Here is a 16,627-nt window from a genome sequence, read left to right as displayed (position 1 = left end):
TGATTTAAAACAACCTATTCAAAACATTTACACGTTTGCATCAGCTTTGTGATATGCTGGCCTTCCTCTCTGTTCCCCCACCACCATTTCCTTTTTTCCTTACAAAATGCCTTGCAGCAAAGTACATGAGATCACTTAATTCTGAAGTTTGATATAGTGTCTTCTTGTGACATCAAGCCTGGCCTCTGGAACATAATTGCCCAACAGTATCGATTTAATTGCCTAGGTTTATTTGTGGACTCCTAATTATTGACTGGAGGTAAATTTAATGGAGAAACCTTTATGAACACAGGGAAACTGCTGCTGTTGCTGTTGTACATAAACGAACCGCATCACGTCCCTTTAGATCATTTTTCAAGCTAATTTTATTCCACTGTGACAGTATGATAACATTTAAAATGTCATAGACATTTTATTTTTATTGCTGACACGCACCGTTTCCGTGCTACGTTAGAATTTGGGAGGGAGCAGTTTCGTGTGAACACTAGTTGTTCTTTATTGTCATTTAAAGATTCCCCCGGAGGATAATAATAAAGCAAGCCACACCTCAGGTGTACATTCCCTTTCCACTTGAATTTTCTGTACTGTTGATACTGAAGGGGATTAAACTCACCACCTATTGCGGTTGTTAATAATAATAATAATATGTTGGGGAGCAAATATATTTGATAATTGCTGAACAGATATACCAATATCGATATATATGTTTTGTGTGGTTTTTAAGCTTGCTGTTCAGACACACCGCAAAGAGATTTCCAGAACAAGTCATAAAGATGAATAACAAGGTTCTCGGGAGTATTATGTTCAAGAGAAAAAGGATTTGGAGCGAGGAGGAAAGGAGTAAAAGAGTTTCATCTAATGATTACGGTATCGGCCTGGCAGGGAATAGGTAAAACATGCTTTCTTGAGAATAAGGTAAACAGTCAAGGTCCATCAACCACCTGATCTTCCATAAAAGGGATCTGGTGACACAGCATCTTAACCAGAAAGTTGGAATCAAAAAAATGTTTGTCCCTTTTTTGTTGTAGTCTGTTTTGCACAACTTAAGGGTGGGAATTGAAGCACGTAGCCTCTGAGAAACAAACAACTTCCACGCCATTTTTATAAATAAATTTTTTTAAAACCCCATCACAATAATAAAAAACGGGATCAGGCTGGTTTCTTCCTTGTTCCTCCTTCTAGGAACAAGGCCTCTCAGACAGTGGAGGCGCCCTGAGTGTGCTATCCTGCATTTCTTTGGAACTGAACGTTCTGTCTGGATAAGTGATTATTACATATAACTAGACCTTTCAATTACGTTACAGAGCAATCATATCATACATTACCCATTAATAAAATGGAATTAGCTGGACCATGAATGCTGCAGCAAAATGGTTACCATATTTAAATTTGCTCGCAGTGACCAAAGAGGATAAAGGCACATAAATAGGAAAAAGAGTAAGGCAATGGCAGCGATTGCCATCAATCTGGGACTGTGTGACAGTATTCATGTACTTTGCAAGAAAAACCAATTTGATGAATATGATAGCCTAACATGAAGCAAACAATTCTAAATGAAAGAAACACACAACTGTAAAATTGGAAGATCTGTGCTATGACACACAGCCTTAGAAATTTATAGGCAACAAAATACTGTACATATATATTTATTTTACTAAGCTAGTTATCCGTACCAGCTAAACACATCTCCTTACTTAGTTTGTTTTTTTTATGTACCGTACCTTTATAAATAAATTGAGTGAAACTATGTTGAGGTTTCACTCATGGATGAGGTTTGGGAGAAAACCCACTCTATACTCTTTTTGTAATGTTTCAGTCCTATTTTATATCTAAATTACTAATATTTGTGGGTATTTCTTGACTATTTCACATTGGCCACACAATGCCTCCCAATAATGTCGATCCTATTTAAAAGGCTTTGGCTGTGAAATTCTTTTACGGTTAAAATAATTGCTCAGTTTTGCTAATTACTGCAGCTAGACAGAGGTGCAGACCAGCCATCTGAAGAATTGTCCCTTAGTTTAACCCTGTACTAGAATTCCCTTTCAGCTGCTACCTATACAATTGGAAGATTGTTGTATATTTTTTCTATTGCCTCCTTAAGGCCAGCTCCAATTAGTAGAAACATGGTGGACAGAGACTTTCACAATTCTCTGGGCAGAGCTTATTGTTAGCCCTTGGCTTGATTTCTATTTGCATCTCACTCTAGTTGCCAGGGGAGATTTAATAATCTCCTAGTGGACTTTGCTGTCACTGAAAACATTTGCTAGCAAAACATCAGTAGTTGCCTTTCTGATGTCTGTGTCTTTTCTCAAGAGGTCTTGCTCTTGTGAACTCCAGAGAGGAAAGCTTCCAGCATCCTTACATTAAAGGAAGTTTAAAACCACCATGATAGGTAGATCGTGAAGGATCTATTACATAATGCAAGCACCATTAACTTCAAAGCTGTCAGAGACTTGAGTAAAACTGTTTTTCATAGCTTTGGGCTTGTAATGTACTGTAATGTAATCTGATCTATACATCCCTATGGCTGATGAAAAGGGATTATACATCATGACACAAAAAATTAGCTGAATAAACAGGACCTGAGTGTAAAGCAGAGAGCAGTGACAAATTGCTCACCACGTAAATTCACATGAAACCATATGGCCATACCCGGAGTATAGGAAAGGAATATTTACTGACTTTTAGATTTTAATTCAAATGGAAAACTCTGAAGACTAATCTTTGATGGACTTAAAACAACTTGTCATCAGTCCAATTAATCTGTCACATATCTTGATATCTGGTCAAGCTGCAAGGCAAGGGGTAGCAAAATGCAAGAACCAGAGAGAGGCCTTCCCTTCCTGCTCTGTTCCCTCTGCTCTGTGTTTCAAGGAAGTATTGGAAAGTGCATCCTTCTGCAATTGCTGTCGTGAATGATCTCAGATTTCAAAATACAGAACAACCAGCAGCCATCCTTCTCTGAAGAAAATCTGCCCTAGGCGTTATCCTCTTCATTGAAAACTTCTCCCTTCTTTTATTCCCCGGCTTAACATCTTATTAAAGGATGACTGAAACCGGACATGCCTTTCTTCTGCCACTTATTTGTGTATCTTGTTATATTTTTCTTTCCTAACATGAGAATCCCTTGTATTGTTTTCTTGAAGAGCCTTGAATACAGTTTTTAAAACGAATAACCACTTGATCCTCCATAGTTGTCAAACTGTCACTTCATTCAGACAGCTGCCTATAAGCCAAGCCTTTGGTTTGGCATCTGGCACTTGGTCTTCCGATTCTGACCAGCTTTTCCCTTCCCCTTCCCATCGGTTTCATGGCGCAAGTCGTTTAATAGTAAGCCTTCATGCAAATTTATTTTTATGGATATTATTTAAAATTTAAAATATTTAACATTTATTTTGAACCCTAAACATATAGCTGTATAAATAGGTGTTCAATTGTTTCATCTCAGTGCTTTTTCAAAATCAAAGCCTTATAGCTGTGATGGCGAAACTGCAAACCCAAACCCACTTATTTATTGCTGGGTGCCATCTGGGCGTGGCCCACTGGGTGGGCGTGGCTGTGTTGGTCATGGCAGACTGGGTGGGTGTGGCCAAGGTGTGCGTGGTCACCTCGATGTTGCTCATGGGGAGGGAGGCCTGTGGGGGCCAGGCAGGGTTGGGGGAGTTCCAGGAGGTCTCTGGCAGGAGGGGCGGTGGTCAGGAGGCTCGTCCTGCGGGGTGAGGCGAGGCAGGGCAGGGGTGTCATTGTCGCATGGCAAGGTGAGGCAGGGGCAGCTGCTGCCTGACGCCATCGCCCCCCCCCACACAGAGGCCAACGAGCATATGGGGCCGATGGTGTTCGTCAGCAGCCACAGCCTGCCAGCTCCTCGACCGGCGCACTCTGGGGCTCCGTAGCCCACTGCCAGCAGTTCAGACAAGCCACCTCTGAGCTGGACAGATGGCTGACAACTGAGGAGGTGATGCAGTGGGTCGTGACTGGGAAAAGGACAGCATGCGAGGCCAGGAGGGATGGGACGGGGGGAGGGAAACCAGCCGTGCCGGGATGCATCTGGCCACATGGGACCTCCGATGGCTGGTTGAAGAGGAATGGCTGCCATCTCCGGGCCATGGCACGTGTGCCCACAAAGAGGGCTCTGAGTGCCGCCTCTGGCACGCGTGCCATAGGTTCGCCACCACTGCTTTATAGCATTTCACCATGCAATTAATTTTTGCTTACATTCAAATCAGAATATAGCACTTACATATCATTTGCTTTTGTAGAAACTAGGATGTCGTGTGAATTGTGCATTCCACAGAACTACTGCTTACAAAGAGCTCTCAAATATTTCAGCTGATAAAATGTTATTGTTTAGTTAAAATATTTCATTTTATAGCGTAATATTTAAATAAATGAAATGTACCTACTGCAGATTTCAATAGTTTAAGGAACAATGGTATTTTTTAAAATTCAGATTCCAATAGCGATACCAATAAAGATATAAAACATGCTTTGTGCTTGAAAGAAAAGAGCTATGTTCTGGGAGTTTTCTCTGAGTTCTGAAAAAACCAAACCAGTTTCAATAGCATTATTTTGAATCTGGACTCCTGTGTTTGATTTGCTTTTTAAAAAAATATGTTTGGATCTGGGTTTTTGTTTTGCAGAGCAATAATAATATGATGGGGGTCATGCTGGTGGAGAAAATAAGGAGAGGGAGTGGCAATTGTTAAGAATATGCTCAAAGACAGATGATGTTCTTAAGTCCAGATTTTATAGGATGAGGCAGGAGCTGCATCTGTATCCAGAGTTACTTTAAATTAGCCAGTCCCGAAATTAGAACAAATGGAGATTGTTTGTGCTTCACCCTATACCTGATAACTTTTGTTGCTGCCATCGGTATGGTTGTTGTGAGGAAGTTAGGATTTCCTGGATTGGATTGCGTATGTTGTTCGTTTTTTTCTGTTATACTTTATTTTGCATGTGGATAGCTATCGCATGAATTGCACGTGTGTTTCTACTAGCGCCGATGAGTTTCAGATTGTAAAATGGGAAGGTTGTATTGTATTTTGTTTGTTGAACTTTGACTTGTGATTGGGCCTGGTTTTGTTGCTGTTGATCTTTCAGGTTGCATGCTAAGTGCAAAGAGAATGTCTCTTTAGTGGCTGGTTGAGTTTTGCTGTCAAGTACATAAATATGAACGGTGCTTGTTAATTGGAAAGAGAAGCTCCGATAACAAAACTTATCGTCCTGTTATTGCTTTTTCCTGGCCTTCCATCTGTACAGCCAAGCTGGCAAAAATTTTGTCATCAAATTGTTGCTTCTGCCGTTTTATTTTAGGATTTAAAAGGAGAGGGTGTAGTTAAAAAGGCCTATCCCCCTGCATATATTTATGCATTTAGTGTGCAAAAAAAGAGAACCGAGAAATGTTCAAGCTCCCATGCTTTCATGCTGCATGCAGAATGCAAGTTTGGTTCAACTTGGAACACTCCCGATGAGTGTTGAAAAGGAGAACATTTGAACAACGAACTTTAGTTTGTCTGGGTAGATTTTCCCAATTGGTTGACTCAGCCTTCCGTCCTTCCGAGGTAGGTAAAATGAGGACCCAGATTGTTGGGGGCAATTAAGCTGACTTTGTAATAATGCCGCTTGGGGTGTGTGTGAAAGCCCTAATAAGCAGGCATATACATAGAATGAAGGCTACTGCTAAGCTTGTAAGCCGCCCCGAGTCTTCGGAGAAGGGCGGGATATAAATGGAATTAAAATAAATTAAATAAATATGCTCGAGACGGATTCCAATTTAAACAGTCCTCAGCCACTACACAACCAAAGATATTCAGTGGGCACCATGTTCAGAAGAAAGAAGAAAAATGGCAATATATTACTCGACTATTAATAAAAATGTGACAGGCTTCACTGGAAGATGAAGACTGCAAGGCTGCCATGCAAAATGTATGTCTATAAAGTGAACTATATAAGAAGAGAAACTGATAAATGTATAAGATGTCTGCAACATTTCAAATGCCTGTTATCCTTGATTGCACTGAATGATTAAGATAGAAACAGCTCTTTAAAAATCATTTTACAGTGACAAAGCAGCCTTAGAACGTGATGAACAGCAAGCAAAGTATAGAATGATCACAAGCCCGAGACAGTGGTTGGAATAATACATTCATCTAAGAGAAAACACTAAAAATAATAGATTTATCAAAATAAATGGAGACCTACATAGCGCAAAACAAGTTTCAGAGATTTCAGAAAACAGAGCCTGAAGGAGGAATAGGGAATGGGGACTGAATGCAGAAGAACATTTTGCATTTTAAATAAATAAGAGTGTTTTAAATATATAAGATTGTTTTAAAAAAACACCTGACCTTATGATACTGCTTTATTTATGTTTGGATATGAAAACTATACAGGGCAAAAATAAGGTTTTTTTTCTTGCATTGCTGAAGTTAGCTGTGCTTGAATATTATAAAGTTGATCAAAATCAGAAACCATCCCTAAACCCAAGGCTTTTTTTCTTCCAGTTTAACAGAAGACACCTACAGAGATTTAAATTCCATCAAATTGATTTTGTTAGGACAGAAAACCCAACTCTGGGGCTTCACTAGTGCATTTTTAATTTGGCAAGTCGTTACAAAACAACCCCCTGGAAGTAAAAAGAATCACAAAACAGAAGTTAAATGTTGGTTTAAAAAAAAACCCAACAGAAATATATTTGCATGATTTTGACACAGAACACCGCTCCCCCAACTCAACGGCTTTTATATTAAAGTTTACAGCAGTGATATAGAATACATAAGGGGGGAAAAATCAGATTTATTTTTTCCAAGCCCAGGCATAACACAGAAATACAAATTTCCCTACATATCTATGTTTTCTTATACGGAATACCAAGACAACACTGTGATATTACAGAGTGTAAATACAGACACATGTGCCTTGTGGCTTCATTGTGATTTGGTCAAGATGACATCAAATGATGCAATCAGAAAAATCCAACATGGCTACCATTTGCCCCTCAGCAGGAGTCAGACATCTCTCATTCAGACGCCTTCTCTGGATTTACTAGCTAGTTAGCAAAGGTAGCTTGTTAGCAAAACTTTGCTGCCAGTGCCATACTGGGATGGCGGTATCAGCAAAGGGCCCTCTGCAGTTTCCCGTCTCCTTGCATATCTCGAGTTACTTGTTTATTCCAAGTTCCTGTTATACATAAGGTCTTGCATTTCTCTCCGCCCAACCAATTTTTTCAACTGATTGATTTTCCATTATTGCTTAATGTGCAAGCTAAGCAGCTTCTTGTTACCTCTGCACACAACATTTGAGATTTCCATATCACAACCTGCAGGCGGAAAAAATGTGTTTGCCCCCCCCTCCTCCTTTTGTCTGCTATGGTTACAGTTTTACGTTCTCTCAAACGTAGGTCAGGGACCATTTGGGAAATTGCCGGTCGGTTTTCTGCCCTTTACAGTCATTGTTGGGCCAACGTAGTACACATTTTAGAGGACCTGTTTGCAGGCTGTTCATAGAGGGATCATTTACCGAAGCGAGGCGAAGACTAGTCACTTGTCTCATAGTTAAATCTTTTATTTCTGCCACAAACCCTTCACGAATCATATTTTTCCTCTAACTTGAACATGAATTTCAAATAAAATAAAGCCAGGGTGGAGATACCTCCCCTCCAATATTTCTATCTCTGGTTTGGGAGCGATCTTGTCATATGTCTTCTTCCATTTTCGTCACTCCTAAAAAAGAGAGGGGGGGGAGTTTTGATTAGAATACTCTTAATTGTGCCTTGATCTCTCGGACGTTATTTTCTGCCTTGAGTCACAAGTTTCACTGGATGCCTCTGAAAGCCTTTGCCCCCAGCGCTTGGAACTGTATTGATAGCATTGTCTCTGCCCCTCCCGAGAGCCGTCAGCCTGTAGTGCTGCCTCTACTTATAAGTGCCCTAGAGATTACTGTAACTTCATATTGATCAGCTGATTGAAGATAAATGACAGAGCTGCTGGTCTTGCAGATTACATCATTAACATGGTCAGTAAACCATGAATGGTTCAATAAGGCGTTTATCTTTTTTCATTTTATTCTGCTCTTTTATCATTTTTATGATAAACGAACAGTTACACACACGAATCAGAAGGATCCATTTTAGGGAAACACTGTCCTGGGCACGAGTGCCATTGTCAGGACTAAGTGAAATCTAATGGCTTCAAGGTACTTAGTAAATGTTTTTTAGCTGGCACATATGTGTGTGTGTGTGTGTGTGTGTGTGCGCGCGCGCATGTGTGTGTATAGGCTTCACTAATCATTTTTCTTACTCTGATTCCCTTCTAGTTTCCTTTTGCTTCGTATTTAATGGAAGCCGTGCTGGAAAAACTAAATGAACAAAAGAAGCTGGCAGAAGAATACAGTTCTCTGATGAAACGAGCAGCTTAGGAAGAGCTAATAAACTGACTTTTTAAAAAAGAAGAGGGCTTTCTTTTGCCCTGGGATCCTGTTCATGGGATTGGTGCACAAAAATAGACGATCTATCATATTCAATAGCATCTGGATTTGCTTCCCTTATGTAGACTAATTCAGATAATCAAAATAGATTCACAGAACAAAATAAACTGGCAAGTTCGTCTGACAAGATACAAAACTACTCTCAGTAGGATTTTTAAAAACTGTTCTTTGTGTATTGTATACCCATTCATAAATATAGGTTTGTAATTATCAGTATAAACATTCTGACATCATTCATTTTAATCTGGTATCATTTTTAAAATTCTGATCATCAGTAATCGCTAATTTGTTTTTTATTCAAAATGTATTTTTACTAAAAAAGAAAAATGTGATGTTAATATCAGCAATGATAGTTGGAGAAATATTAAGATCTATTCAACAGATATGGGCTATGTTTTTCAACTACAAAATAATGAAGTATTTAATTGTATTTTAGAAACATATTCTCCAAATAACTTATTTTGAGGTCATTTTTATGTACACCTATAAAATAATAGTATAGGCTGTTAGGAACACATTACAGGTAGTCCTTGACTTATGACCACAATTGAGCCTAAAATTTCCATTGCTAAACAAGGCAGTGGTTAAGTGAGTTTTGCCCTAGTTTATGACTTTGTTTGCCACTGTTGTTAAATGAACCATTGCATTTGTTAAGTGGATCATGTAGTTGTTTAGCGAATCTGGATTGCTTGTTGAAAGCTGGTTGAGAAGGTTACAGATGGTAATCACATGACTCTGGAACAGTCATAAATACATGCCAGTTGCCAAGTGCCTGAATTTTGATCATGTGACAATGGGGAAGCTGCAATGGTCATGTGAAAACTGGCCATAAGTCACTTCTTTCAGTGCTATTGTAAATTCGAACAGTCATTAAATGAATGATTGTAAGTTGAGGACTACCTATATCATTTTCTTTAGCTTTTGTTCACTTCCCTCCTCTACCTTTGCTTTAGGAAAAGAAATCAAAGATGACAATAAAAACTTGCCTAGAGTAGGCATGAAAGATTTCAGGATTAAGAGATTGCCGAAAGGTAGATGTTGCTAAATCCAACTGAAACCAGTTTGAGAGATTCTCTTCTACCCAATAAATATGTCCAACTGACACACTTCAACATTTGGACAGGTACACACACACACACATCTTCCAAAACTATTCATATTTCCACAAATTTTGGGGTGATAATGTTAATAATTACTGATTCAAATCAATTATGTATTTATAAAAATAATTGACCCCTGTATACCAAGTAGTCTTGCTCACACTCAAAAATTATTCTCTCTCCTAGAAACCTATAAGTACACAACCATTCTCCTCTCTCATCTACCAGCAGAACACACATTGGAGATGGGCTGAGGATGCATTGGGAAGGGAAGCAGAGAAAAGGAAAGTGTGTCAGATGAAGGAAAAAAGAAACTAAACAGGGAGAAAAAAGAGAAAATGCTATTTAGACATTACAAATCTGTCTTCTTTACCTTGAAATAGAAAACTTGGGTGGACAAAAAAATTTTACCTTTGTGACATTTCATGGAGTTGTCTTCAGTGCACTATTTCCTCTTCCAGAATATTCCAAAGAGCTCTGATCCTGGACCCCATAATGCCGGCAAACCTTAGCCCTGTAAGAATTCCATATAATGAACGCCTTTCTCAATGTAAGCCAGGAACCATTGAAACAATAGCTCACACACTTCAATACTGTTAATACTGTGTCTTGGAAAGGTCTGGGTCAAACACATAGATGGGGTTCAAGGCCCTGCCTTGCTTGTCATTGCTGTCTTTGTCTAAAATCTATTGCACCTCAGTAGTTACAAGCAACTTTATCCAGAAAAACAGCAAATTCATCTGGCATGCTTTTGGGCAAAATATCCCTCTTAGTGTTCCTTGAGTAGAGCCACCAGTATTGATTGGCAGGTACAATAAAGAGAATAATTGACAGGTTGCTACTCAGACTATCACTGTATAGGCTCAAACAAGTTATACTAGTGCCTGATCCTACTAATTCCTTTGTGATTGTTTCATCTCCCTTACATCCTTGGTGAACCATGGAGCTGCTTAGCCTTAGAATGAATGATTGGGAAAGGTCTCGCAAGAGTAATTTTGTTCAGTATCTAGTTGTTTCCTTAGTCCAGAAGTCAACTGTCCTCTAGAATTCATCCAGATATTTTGGATTAATCAGTCTTAAGTGGTTGATTCCCTGTGCAAAAATCTACAGTACATGTGTGATGTGCAGTTTGATTAAGAATATTGACCATAGTAAAGATAAATATTAATGTGTTTCTTATCTCATCTGCTCCAAAGTTAAGTACAGATCCAAAGTGTACCTGGTCATGTATGTTGGAGCTGTGATTACTTACAACAAGTCCATGGTCACCCTGGAAGGTACGAACTTACAAGCTACTCCAACTGATGGAGTCTCATAAATTACTGGAGCTATCCCATCTCCCTGATCTTGGTCTCATGGATGATACAGAACCTGAAATCTGGGAGGACAGATCTCCCACAGGTCTACATCTGTCATTGTTGTCCAACCAGAACTTAATAACACATACAAACTATGCACACTTGTTCATCAACAAGGACATGTAGTCCTTGACTAACAACCACCTGTTCAGCAACCATTCAAAGTCACAAGGGTATTGAATGAGTGGTGGTTACAATTGATCATTAAAGTTTGTAGCTGTCCCAGCAACTCCACAACCACATGATGACAATCTTGGGTGGTTGGCAACTTGCTAATACAACAGTTGTGTCCCACGTTGTGAGATCATGATTTGCAACCTTCCCTGCTGACTTCCCACATAGTCACAACAGACAGCGATCCCATGATAAAAAAAACTGCTTTTGGCTAACACTAGGGAATCACAGGGCTGTGGGGAAGTCAAAAGTCATGTTAGAGAAAAGCACATTCAGTTTCTGTATAAGAAAAGGGCATGGTTGTGTCTTGAGAGACAACAAGAATCCAGCTCAACTCCAGAAATTCTTTGTCTTGTCCACTACATCTGGAGAACTCTAGATTAGCGTGGATTAAAATTTCTGTAACAATATGATGCTCTACTTTGTTTTTCTTGCCATAAAAATAATCTTGTCTAGATAGACTGTCTGAATATCTACACAGCTTTAAGATTCTTGTTTGATTAATACATACTTCCAAGCCAACCATAATGTGTACTAAAATAGCTGATTCAGTTTCTTGGTAGAATCTTTAAAAGTTTAATTATTATTTTTTAAATGGAATAGTTCTGAATTACAACAAAGTTATGTGACCCAATTTCTGAATCTTATTTTTTGGGGGGAAATGTGCATACAAACACGTTTTGAGTGCTGAACATATGCATTGGCTCTTAGAATTCAGATATAGATTTCTAGATTTTGTCAATCTAGATTTTTGAAGTATATCAGACTACACTACATCTTGTGTTATCTTTAGACAACCCTGCTAGCCTCTAAATTTTGCTGTTTGCACTAAAAAAATTTATACACAATTCTTACCTGTTGGGCCACTCTGCCATGATTATCATCATGTCAAAAAAGCCACTAGATAAGAAAAAAAATATACAATGAAAATCCCTAGTACAGCCCAAATGAACCAGAAGTATTGTTGGTGATGAGTTGTAGGTATCTGCTCAAACTTAGCTATTGAACCCAAAATAGCATACATTCATGAGAATTGCAGCAAAAGACTTTATCTAGATTCATACGTTATCCTAAGTGATTCTTACCTGTTGGGCCACTAAGTGAACCCAAAATAGCATACATTCATGAGAATTGCAGCAAAAGACTTTATCTAGATTCATACGTTATCCTAAGTGATTCTTACCTGTTGGGCCACTAAGTGAACCCAAAATAGCATACATTCATGAGAATTGCAGCAAAAGACTTTATCTAGATTCATACGTTATCCTAAGTGATTCTTACCTGTTGGGCCACTAAGTGAACCCAAAATAGCATACATTCATGAGAATTGCAGCAAAAGACTTTATCTAGATTCATACGTTATCCTAAGTGATTCTTACCTGTTGGGCCACTCTGCCATGATTATCATCATGTCAAAAAAGCCACTAGATAAGAAAAAAAATATACAATGAAAATCCCTAGTACAGCCCAAATGAACCAGAAGTATTGTTGGTGATGAGTTGTAGGTATCTGCTCAAACTTAGCTATTGAACCCAAAATAGCATACATTCATGAGAATTGCAGCAAAAGACTTTATCTAGATTCATACGTTATCCTAAGTGATGGTCTACTTAACCATGGCTTATTGAATATGCCATAATTGACTGGGTTTTCACAACTTCTAAACCACAGTGACTGGGTTGAGTCCTCCAGGTAATCCAAAGATAGATTACAATTTAGTAGGCTGTTTGATGAAAGGCTAGTTATGTACAGCAACACAGCTTCAAAAACCTTAGTTTCACGGAAAAAAACCTGTAGTCTCAAGAATAATTTAAATGGTGCATCTAAGTAGTGATTTTCTATATAGTTGATATGTTCTGTTTTTCCCAAACTTTAAACAGGATACCAGTGATATCATTCATCTTTAAAAAAAACTTCCAACCTTCAAATATCGTCAAGAATGAAGATTCCACAACTTTTTGAAAAGGTATAAACTGCTTTTACGCCAATTCTGGCATGGTTGATCAGACCAATTATCCAACTGAACTGCGTGTCCTTTGATACTTTTCTCTCTAGAGTTCTGTGTGCAGCAGTAGCCTTGTGAAATTTTAAAAAGATGCCAGCCAAAGAAAGAAGTAATGAGGATTCCTTTACATCAAATTTCTTTATATAACAACAAATTAAAGCCTTCTGTTAATATGTTCCTGCATTCTCCACTGGACCAAACAAAGAATAGAATAGAATAGAATAGAATAGAATAGAATAGAATAGAATAGAATAGAATAGAATAGAATAGAATAGAATAGAATAGAATAGAATAGAATAGAATAGAATAGAATAGAATAGAATAGAATAGAATAGAAGCTGGAAGGGACTTTGGAGGTCTTCTAGTCCATCCCCCTGCTCAAGCAGGAGGTCCTATACCATCTCAGTCAGATAATTGTCCAGTCTCTTCTTAAAAACCTCCAGTGATGGAGTGCCCACGATTTCTGGGGGCAAACTGTTCCACTGGTTGATTGTCCTCACTGTCAGGAAGTTTCTTCTTAATTCCAGGTTGCTTCTCTCCTTGATCAGCTTCCAACCATTGTTTCTTATCCTTCCCTTTGGTGCTCTGTGTCCTGCAGAAAAACCCATCCAGGTGATGAGATAGAGTTGAGGTAGAGGGCTTGGGGATTTTGAGATGTTGTCAAACTTTGCAATCCTAACCAGTATGGCCAATGATAACAGATACAGGGGACTAGGATGTGGAGGCCTACAGGCAGAGAACTGTACTGCTAGCAGAGAGTACAGTTTCCAGTGGTGGCAGAAAGTTTAAAAAAAATCAGGGTGGATGTCACAGCAGTACACTTGAAGCAATATCTTTTTGTGCACCTATGTGATCACATTGCGTTAAGAAAAGGGCCAGGACTTTGATGGCGCTGCCAAACAGCCATCTTGCCTGCCCGACAGCCTCCCTTTTATAGACCTTGCAGAATGCTGCATTTAAACATATGACATTGCTGTACAGAAAGAATGAAAGAAGAACAAAGTGAATTTAGGCTCCTATTCTCTCTTTTTCATGACTGGCAAAATGGGCTCTTCCAAGATGTAGAATATAAATCTTACTCTTGTACTTACAGCTATCTATATTTGTGTGTGTGTGTGTGTGTGTGTGTGTGTGTGTTTGTGTGTGTCTTAGTTTTGACTCCCCACAGCTCAGAGGAACTGACTAGCCCACAGTCGCCCACTTGGTTTTCATACCAAGCAGAACTGGAATTTAGGTCTCCTAATTCCTATTCCAGCATCCTAACCACTAGACTAGGGTTTCCCAATCTTGGCGACTTTAAGACATGTGGACTTCTGGCTGGCGAATTCTGGGAGTTGAAATCCACACATCTTAAAATTGCCAAGATTGGAAAACCCTGCATTAGATCAAACTGGCTCTTTGCACACTGCTATAGCTATGCAAAGATAACTCTATCTGAATCAGCAAGCATGTCTTTTCCTGTTTGTTCTTTATTTCTGACAATTAAAACTATAAATAAAACCTCTAGAAGTTGGAGCAGATTTGGAATAGTCGGTAGATATGTACCATCTGTTTTTGAATATTTTCTCAATGTAGCATTGGCCATCTTCCTAGGCCAAGGAGTTGGACTATAAATTTTCAAATATATGGACAATAGGAGCATTCACTAGTGCAGTCCATATTCTTCCATTAGATGAGCTTTATGCGCCACCTTGTGGTAAGAAATCTGCTATTACATAAATAATAAAATGTACATTCAGGGCCATTGCAACTTCAACCCGTTGCTGAATAAAGAGTTGTAAATTGGGGTTTATCTGTATGGTACTGTACTACAGTAATTATCTTTGCAAACCAGTTTTAAGATAAACCATTTATTTTGCTAATGTTTCTCATTTAACAACAGTTTTAATAAGGAGGGAAAGTACAGAAAAACAAATTTTGGGAAGATTTTCCACTATATCCAACTCAGACGTGATTAAAGTGAACAGCTTTCCAACAGTGACAGTTGTAAATTATTATTCTGGTTTTCTAGTATTACAGGAACTAAAGTGCTTCAAAATAAGATAATCTGAAAAGAGCTTGATACCACTGTAAGAATATCAAGGTAATAAGAGGTTGAATCAAAATAGAAGTGTCCCATCTCTTCTATTGTCCCCATGGTACATTTTGTAAAAATCAGCGCAATTCTCACTAATCTCCCATTTTATCTTGTGCAGGGCATATACCAGAGTTAATTCCTGATAGCACAGGTAGTCCTAGATTTGTTTGTTGTTGTTAGTTGCGAAGTCGTGTCCGACCCATCACGACCCCATGGGCAATGTTCCTCCAGGCCTTCCTGTCCTCTACCATCTTCTGGAGTCCATCTAAGCTCACGCCTACTGCTTCAGTGACTCCATCCAGCCACCTCATTCTCTGTCGTCCCCTTCTTCTATTGCCCTCAGTCTTTCCCAGCATTAGGCTCTTCTCCAGTGAGTCCTTCCTTCTCATTAGGTGGCCAAAATATTTGAGTTTCAACTTCAGGATCTGGCCTTCTAAAGAGCAGTCAGGGTTGATCTCCTCTAGGACTGACCGGTTTGAACGCCTTGCAGTCCAAGGGACTCGCAGGAGTCTTCTCCAGCATCGTAGTTCAAAGGCCTCAATTCTTTGGCGCTCAGTCTTTCTTATGGTCCAACTTTCACAGCCATACATTGCAGCTGGGAAGACCATAGCCTTGACTATACACACTTTTGTGGACAGGGTGACGTCTCTAGTCCTAGATTCACAACAGCTCATTTTGTGATACAACAGCATTGAAAAAAGTGACTTATGAATGTTTATGACCATTTCTTGTGGTCACATGATCAAAATTAGGATGCGTGACAACTGGCTCATAATTATGATGGTTGTAGTGTCCCAGGGTCACGTGATCACCTTTTGCGAGCTCCTGACAAGCCAAAGTCAATGGGAAAGCCAGATTCACTTAACAACCATGTTACTAACTTAGCAACTGCAGTGATTCACTTAACAACTGTGGTAGGGAAGGTTATAAAGTGGGACAAAGTTCACTTAACAACTGTCTTGCTTAGGAACCGAAATATTGGGCACAGTTGTGATCATAGGTTGAGGACTATTTGTGGGTCCACTTCCAAATTAATTCATAAGTTTATTTTTTATTTATGCATTATTAAGATTTTTAAAATCCACCATGCAAAACAAACTATTAAAAAAAGACACACACCCAACTCCCAGGGCAGCAACAACACAATCAAATCAGCCACTTGATCAGCTTCATCTCCATTTGTGGTCCCTCCAGGCCTGCTGACAAAGTCACATTTTTAAGGCCTTTTGGAAAAACAACAGAGTAGGGCCCCAGCATACCTTTGGGAACGGAGTGAATGATAAGATTTTCTAGGCAGAAATAGTTTTTGTTTTTACTTGAGCCTTTCTCAGTGGTACACTTTTTCCTTCTTATTCAGTTTCCTTGCCCATTCTAAGTCAAAATAAAACCGGACCCTTGATGAAATAATAGAGCCACATTTTATAGC

General features: G+C 39.0%; 1 protein-coding gene across 1 annotated transcript in view; it reads left to right on the top strand.

Moving 5' to 3' along the window:
- Positions 1 to 8,418, top strand: part of CNTLN (centlein) — a gene marked incomplete at both ends in the record, with an annotated part of 202,506 nt that extends 194,088 nt beyond the window's left edge. The window contains one exon of the mRNA XM_083353493.1: positions 8,317 to 8,418. Coding sequence (XP_083209619.1) covers positions 8,317 to 8,418 — 102 coding nt within the window. The remainder of the gene's footprint in view (positions 1 to 8,316) is intronic.
- Between the last annotated feature and the right edge of the window lie 8,209 nt (positions 8,419 to 16,627).

The sequence above is a fragment of the Vipera ursinii genome (genome assembly GCF_947247035.1).
Source record: "Vipera ursinii genome assembly, chromosome: 2".
NCBI lineage: Eukaryota > Metazoa > Chordata > Lepidosauria > Squamata > Viperidae > Vipera > Vipera ursinii.
This window is presented reverse-complemented; position numbering and strand designations above follow the sequence as displayed.